Source organism: Octodon degus, unplaced genomic scaffold (assembly GCF_000260255.1).
Source record: "Octodon degus isolate 3935 unplaced genomic scaffold, OctDeg1.0 scaffold00125, whole genome shotgun sequence".
In the NCBI taxonomy this organism is placed as follows: Eukaryota; Metazoa; Chordata; class Mammalia; order Rodentia; family Octodontidae; genus Octodon; species Octodon degus.
Window position 1 is genome coordinate 1,110,471 of NW_004524701.1, and position 7,724 is coordinate 1,118,194.

The 7,724-nt window shown below is 34.4% G+C and overlaps 1 protein-coding gene across 2 annotated transcripts in view; it reads left to right on the top strand.

Moving 5' to 3' along the window:
• Grid2 (glutamate ionotropic receptor delta type subunit 2) overlaps positions 1–7,724 on the top strand; it is a 1,592,033-nt gene that overhangs the window by 791,518 nt on the left and 792,791 nt on the right. Inside the window, exon 3 of one of the 2 annotated variants that reach the window (XM_004640617.3) lies at positions 1,354–1,638. The exons of the other annotated variant lie outside the window; for it this stretch is intronic. Within the exon in view, the coding sequence (XP_004640674.1) occupies positions 1,354–1,638 (285 nt within the window). The remainder of the gene's footprint in view (positions 1–1,353; positions 1,639–7,724) is intronic. 2 annotated transcript variants of the gene reach the window in all.

Here is a 7,724-nt window from a genome sequence, read left to right on the forward strand (position 1 = left end):
TTATATTATATTAATAAATGTTGGATTCATGTACACAAATAGAATGTGTGAATATTTTCCTAAAATTTCAGCTCCATTACTTATGATCTGGAAAGCATTCACCCTTGATGTTATCTTCAGCATTTATTTGAAATCAATATAATCTCTTTCATGAGGCAGTGCTTGAAAAAGATGTCTTTAATGATGACTAATTTACTTTCTGTACATTGGTTGACTTAACATTAATGAATGCATATGATGTGTATGTTCTTATCATTGATATTGTTTTTCTAAACTCACACTTTCAATCAGCTCATTAATAGGCTCATTAATTACATTGAACAGATTGCCATATAAATTTTCTTTAAGTTTTTCAACAATTATATAAAAAATCTATAATAAAGTCTTAAATCTGAGAAATGTTATACTTGAAAGCATAAATTTAGAGTGAAATATGAACCATTTATAACACCTGTATCTCTGAAATATATACAATTTTGCACCGATTCATCCTGAATTCACTTCTGTGCTTATTTCTGACCTCTTTCTAACAAACCGGGGCATTCTAAGATGCCACCTATTAATAACTATAGTCTCAATATATGCTGTGTTTATCTTTAATTAAAATTTTATTTTACATAACCTTAAATATGCTTGAAACTACATTTTCAAATATAGGAAAATTAAAACTGAAATCATAAGAGGTGATACAAACTAGAAATTATTCATCTAGGAACCGAATGTGATAGTTTCTAAATTGTGTTTTATTAGACACAGTTTTTTCAGAGTCAATGAAGAAAACAGAAATATGTTTGTTTCTCGATTTTATGAAAAAAGAAATTGTCCTTGAAAATTTGGACACAATGGTGACTGTGTTCCCTGGACCAGAAATACCTTCCTCCACCCCTTAATCTCCCCTTCATTTCACCACTAGTTTGTATATTATCTGCTTTTTTGAAAATCTGTATCTTACACCAAATAAAGAATTATTCTTTCTGGATTATAAATTAATAAGTACAAAAGTTCATCAATCATTAATGGAATGTCAGGTGAGAAGTAAGTAACAGAAACTCACTGTCTCCAATCCTCATAACAATACCACCAGATTCACCCGATTTCACCCGCTTTGCAGCTGGCAAATCTGACCCGGAGAAGCCAAGAAATCACACAATCACATAGCTAATGAGGACAGAATTCTTGAACTGAATATCACAGTTTTTTGTCATTTGAGGATTCACACATATAAAATGTTCCTTTCCTCATGAAAAAAATAATGTACATTATTAATTGGTCTGTAAATTTTTATTCTGTACTCTCCAAAAAGAGAAATATACAAGACCAGCTGACTTCTCCATATGCTGTGCTCTCTTGCAGCCTGTGAGCTCATGAACCAAGGCATCTTGGCCCTGGTCAGCTCCATCGGGTGCACGTCGGCTGGGTCCCTCCAATCTTTGGCAGATGCTATGCATATTCCGCACCTCTTCATTCAGCGCTCAACAGCAGGAACCCCGAGGAGTGGCTGTGGACTCACTCGGAGCAACAGGAATGAGGATTACACACTCTCTGTTCGGCCCCCTGTCTACTTGAATGATGTGATCCTGAGAGTGGTCACAGAGTATGCCTGGCAGAAATTCATCATATTCTATGACAGTGAATACGGTAAGTCTTTATTAAGCCTGTGTCTTAAAGTAGATTTTAGCATGAGAAGCAACCTTATTAAATCCCAAAATTTTTCAAGGAGATTATTCATCTTTTATATTTTGTTTTGTCATATTCTTAAAAACCTAAGAAGAGCAAAAATGAAATATTTTGCCAACATCGAGAAGTTCAGCCCTGTGTATTAAATATGTTTGAAAATCATATATTAAAATGAAATCATTCTTTTTCTGTTTGAGTTTTAATTTTTTGAAGAGAATAAAAATAATAAAAATGATTAGAAACAATACACAATTTCATTATACAAGATGATGGGAATTCAACAATGGTTGTTATGTTGCGTATTATTCTCTGCAAATTAGTTGTTCAGATTACAAGATATAAGCATGAAAAATTGGCCAAAAATTTAAAAAGGAGAAAAAGATTTAAGCATTGACTGTTCCTTTCAATAGACCAATAAAAATCAGCAGTACAATTATCCGGGCTATCCTGTGCATATACAGAGATAGTTTTTGTTTGTTTGTTTGTTTCTTTTTCTCCTTTCCCTCATCCCAGTTAGTCCTTCCCTTTGGGAAGTTTCTTTCCCTTTCACAGTATCTGTTGTACTTTGAGCTTTTTGTTACTCTTTCTGGTTCTTAACCTAGGGAGACAGCAGAAAGTATGCACACGGCAATCGGATTTATTTCACTTATGCGAATGGTCTCCAGTTGCATCCGTTTACCTACAAAAACCTTGAGTTTATCTTTTTTAGAGTTGAGTAATACTCCATTGTGCAAAAATACCACAAAATGGGAAAACATTTTAGCTAACTATCCCTCAGACAAAAGACTTCTATTCAGAAGTATTCTATATAAAGAATTAAAAATATCAGGCCCCTAAAATTCAAAGACCCTATAAAAAATGTGTATCTGAGATAAATACACACTTCTCAGAGGAAGAAATGCAAATGACAAATATATGAAAAATGTTCACCATGATTGGTCATTTGATAAATGCAAATTAAAACAACACTGAGGTTTCATATCACCCCAACAACAATGTCATCAAGAAACCAACCAATGACAAATGCTGGAGGGGCTATGGGGGAAAAAGACCCATTCGCCAGTGTTGGTGGTAGTGTAGACTGGAGCAATGACCAGTGGAAATCAGGATGGAGGTTCCTCAAAAAGCTAGGATTAGAGGTCCAGTGCAGCCCAGCTATTCTCTTCTTGGGTATTTTTTCAAAGGACTGAAAACACCTATGTTTATAGCAGAGCAATTTGTCATAAGTAAAATAAAATCTTGGGGCCGGGGAGATGGCTCAGTAGAATAAGCACTTCCCTGGGAAGCACAAGGGCCTGAGTTCTATCCCCAGTTCTGCCAAAAAAAAAAAAAAATCAATCAATTAATTAATTAAATAAAACAAAATAAAATCTTTGCCTGATATTCAGTTTAAAAATATTTCCAAATGAGTCTGTCTTCAGAAAATTTGATTTTTTAAAATAATAGAAAATCACAAAGACAACATTCTGTTTCTTTTTCTCTTAATTTTTATTGATTTCATTGAGAAACAAATAATAATGAGCCAGTTTCAAAACCAATTAGTAGGACAGTTTCAATAATTAATACATTGCATATTGTTGTCTTCATAGTAGTTATTCATAGTACAAGATGCAGACATGATATTCTGTCCAAACACTATTAGTACAAATCTTTCTTCTCATTGAATTAAGAGAAAGTAGCTGTATATCTATCCTAACTATTTTGTGTATACAGATACAAAATGGTCCTTCATTTGGATCCCCTTTTGTTTCTTTACATAGAAATCTGTATCTTTTTATCACAGCAAAAGATCTTTCTGATAGGTGCTAGGGCATTGAAGGAAGGTAACCTCTGCTTATTTATTAACTAAAATTTCTATAATTATGCTTATACTGCTGTCTAAATGTAAATGTCTACTCAGTATTTAAGTTTTTGAGACTCTGAAATTGTTGCTTTATTGTCAGCACTGCATATGGGCTTGAGTATGAAATTTTACAGAGATACAAAGTGGTATAAGAATAAGCTTTTTAACCCTCCAAGATAAAGTACAAAGCATTGTTGCTAAACTCAGCACAATTTAAGGAGAACACTTTTTTCAATATATTTGCTTGTATGACATTAAATGTGCACGAAAAAATAGTGTTATTTCATTAAGATTTTTATGAATTTACTTGTTTCATAGTGATTTCAAAGATTTTCCAATGCAGTTTCCATCAAAGAATGGAGAGAAGCAGAATAAAGACAGGTGTGATCCGTGCAGGAAAATAAAGTCTCCATGAAGAATGGGCCCACGAGAATTGGCAAACAGGGGGCTGGCAGAAAAAATCCCCAGAGTTGGGAATGTAGAGAAGTAAAGAGTTTGGTTCATTGCAAGAGAGCAGAAAGTGATTTCTGAGAGAAAACATCACTGTCATGGTGAGAAATCAGCAGTTTAGAAAATATATAGGTGTATCTTTGTCATGCCTAATAATTACATTCACACGTTACATGTAGAACAGATTCCTTCTCTTTGACCTGTACCTGTTTCATTTACTTTTCTCTCATTGCTGAGACAAAATATCTGTCACCCAAAATGAGCAAAGGAAAGGTTTCTTTAGCTCACAGTCAGTGGAGGTTTCAGTCATACTCAGCTGGCCCCAAGGCAGAGTGGCACAGGATGGAGGACAGCTGTTCATGAAGTCAGCAAAGAGCAAGAGAGCAAAGAGAGTGGCAGCAGCTCAGGCAGCTAGCAAGCCTCTCCCTCTCCTTATATTGTAATGCAAATTACCTGCCCCAGGGCACTCACATCCATAATCCCAGCATTGATCAAGAATCTATCACAGGGCCGGGGAGATGGCTCAGTGGAATAAGTGCTTCCCTGGCAAGCGCAAGGGCCTGAGTTCAATCCCTGGTTCCAGAAAAAAAAAAAAAAAAGAATCTATCACAAACTCCAGAAGCTGCCCCAATCACTTCTGAGTCTTTGGGGGAACATCTAGACACAAATCATAACGCCATCTGCACCTCATTCTCACACTCCCTTCTCATCGCCACAGTCTACCTCTCTGTTTTCTTCCATCTCTCTTTTATTTGGCTCTTGAAACTTTTAAATTTTGTGTTTCTCAGATAAAAGAAGACCTGTAACATTTATCCTTTTACGTTTGATTTGTTTCACTCAGCCATATGGTCCCCAAATCTATCCATTTTCCTACATGTGACTCCCATGCATCCCTCTTTCTGGCTAAGTAGTATCTTATTGGATATACACACCACATTTTTCTTTTGTTCATCTATCACTGCTGTAATTTTGTGTATTGTAATTGTAAGGCCAGAAACAGAGTATACATGCCATTGCTATAATATGATGACTTTTACTCTTTCAGAAAGATATTGCAAAGAGGAATACTTATGAATTTCTATTTTTAATTTTTAAGGTTGTGGTTTTTACAAGGGAAAAAGGGTGTGGGAAAGATTGTAACTATAGTTGTCCATCACAGTTAAAAATCAGCAAGGTTGTTTATTCCACACTGGCTGAAGGCCTTTTAGTTTTAGATACATTTCTCTGTACATAGTAGCTGTTTGAGAGAAGGTGAGTCAGGGCTCACTGGGAGGAATGGAACTGTCATCTATTTATTTTTGTCCCATGCTGTTTATGGCCAAGTTAGTGCAGTACCTGTGAGGACTAGGGTCAGAAAGAAAATTTTAATGTTAAGAGTTTTAACTCTTTCATCACCAGAAATGCAAATTAGAAATACATTTCTTCAGAGATTGTCATGGGGAGTCTCTAAAACCTTTTTCTCTGTGTGAATGAATTTTGTTGCCATACTTTTGTTAAAAGAAAATCAGGAAGGATTGCACTCTTGGTGGTATAACTTGTTTGGCTCAGCAAATAAACAAAAGCATTTAAAAAATAAAAATCTAAAAGAGTAGTGCTTTCCTGTCATGCATAATCAACCAGCATTGTGAGCAATATTGGAGAACAGCTCCACCAGGATAGGTCAGAAAGCAGCATCAATAGAACTGAAAACAAACAGGAAATCAAATCTGGCTAGCAACAAATAAGATTTCCCATGGACCCCGGGGTAGGGGAACAAGTGGCAGTTACATTTAGGCCTGAATATGCAAAAGTTGCTTGGATTTTTGGCGCAAGAATCCTATTAAAAGCTTGATGAGTAGACTTCTGCCAAAGTTGAAAGCACCCTTCAGAAACACACTTTTTTGTTGTTTCCAGGATGGAAACTCATATTTTTGCTGTTTCTTTTGTATTATTTAGGGATCATGGAGCAAGGACTAAGACATTGCAATGAATAAAGCAAACAGAAACAATCAAGAAAATAATTGGGTTGTCAGTGGAAGGAAGCGTTGAAACCAGGAAGTCTGAAAATTCTCTGGCAGGATGGTTGAGCAAAGAGTTATTCTGTCTCTGAAATAAACAAGCTAAGCATAGGCATAGTTTGCCAGTTTTCCTTCTGTCAGATTATCTGTTTCCTTTATAACATTAAGTGGTGTGTTTAGGGCTTCTGATCAAAGTAAGCTGAAATAATGAATTTTTAAAACCCTGAGTCGTTAAGGTTAGAAAACACTTATCAGTTAGTGGTATCAAAAGAGTCCTATAAAATAGAGAACAGAAAAAATGATTTGGGATCAAGGCTTTTTCACAGCATTAAGATGAAAATTTTACCCTTTGATTATCAATGCCTTTGAGGAAAGAAATTTTTCCTGTTAGCCTTTTTCCAAGTCCTATAGGGATTACAGTGAAAATATTCTTATACCAGATGACATTTTATCATTGATATTATTGGAAATGCATTCTAAAAACAGAATCATAGAATCATTTGCACGCAATGGAAATCCTTCATTTTTTTCTTTCTTCATTTTCTTTTGAATAAATAAGATGGTATCACACAGTGCATGTTTGAGTCCTCTGTTAGATGCTGGATCTGTTTTAGGGATAAAAAAAGCCTTATGATACACTTGGTTTCGATTTACTTAATTTAATAATTCATGAAAAATTACCCTACTTCTATCATTAAAATTATTTCCAGTAATACCATTATTTAATGAAAGAAAATTTCTCTTTGATACTTACAATAAATCTTGTTAGTAAAAAACTAGGCTGGAGTCCAAAATAAACATCAAGCTATAAATACCTTGTAACATGAAGAAGGCTGCATGTATTTATATATCCATTCATCAGTGTCATCATTTTAAGTTCAAACCTTGGAATTGTACTTGACTTTTACCATGATTATCAAGAATTGCTTTCATTAATGAATGGATTAAACAGCCTCTGTGGATAGAGTCAGGAAGCCTGCTGGGACCAAATGCTATTGCAGGTGCATTTTGCTTAAAAAAGTATAATTTATTTTTAAGAGCCAGGCTTCTATATCCAGTTAATCAGAGATACATTTTTTTTCAGAAGTAGTTAATTACAATTTAGGGCACTGTGTAAAAGTCCACATTACATCCCTCACAAAGAAAAATTCACCTCTTTTATTCTAGGTAAATTGATAGAAGGAGCAAAGAAAAAGAAAAATGAAAGCTTTACTGGAAGGAGTCAATTCAAGCCACTTTCAAAAGGCTTGAAAAGAGGTTAGAAGGGTAGAACTTTTAAAGTGTGTCACTCAGGAACTATTCATTGCTTATTTGCTCAGCACAATGCAAAATATGAGATAAAAAGTTTTATAGACTGTAATTGTAGACTTAAAACCATATGGTTAATAAAAGTGCTTAAATATTTATGTCTCTCAGTGAACAAAATAACTGGGTAAGTTATAAGTGGTGCAACAGGGATGCTACTGGTTTGTAATGAAGAAAGTATTTCATTTGGGCAGCAGTGATTGAAGAAGTCTTCATGGGTGGACTGTAATACTGATATTAAAATTAGAAAAAATGTAAAAAACATAGAAAAAACATGAAATAGCCACTTCAACAAGAAGTGTGACCAAGTCTCACAGCAACTAATATATTAAAAATATCTTTGAATATTTTATTTTTGGACACTATAATAAATATTTGTATTACATCACATAATCTTCTCAAAAGTAAAGAATATATTCACATAGACTAACCTTATATAAAACATTTACAAT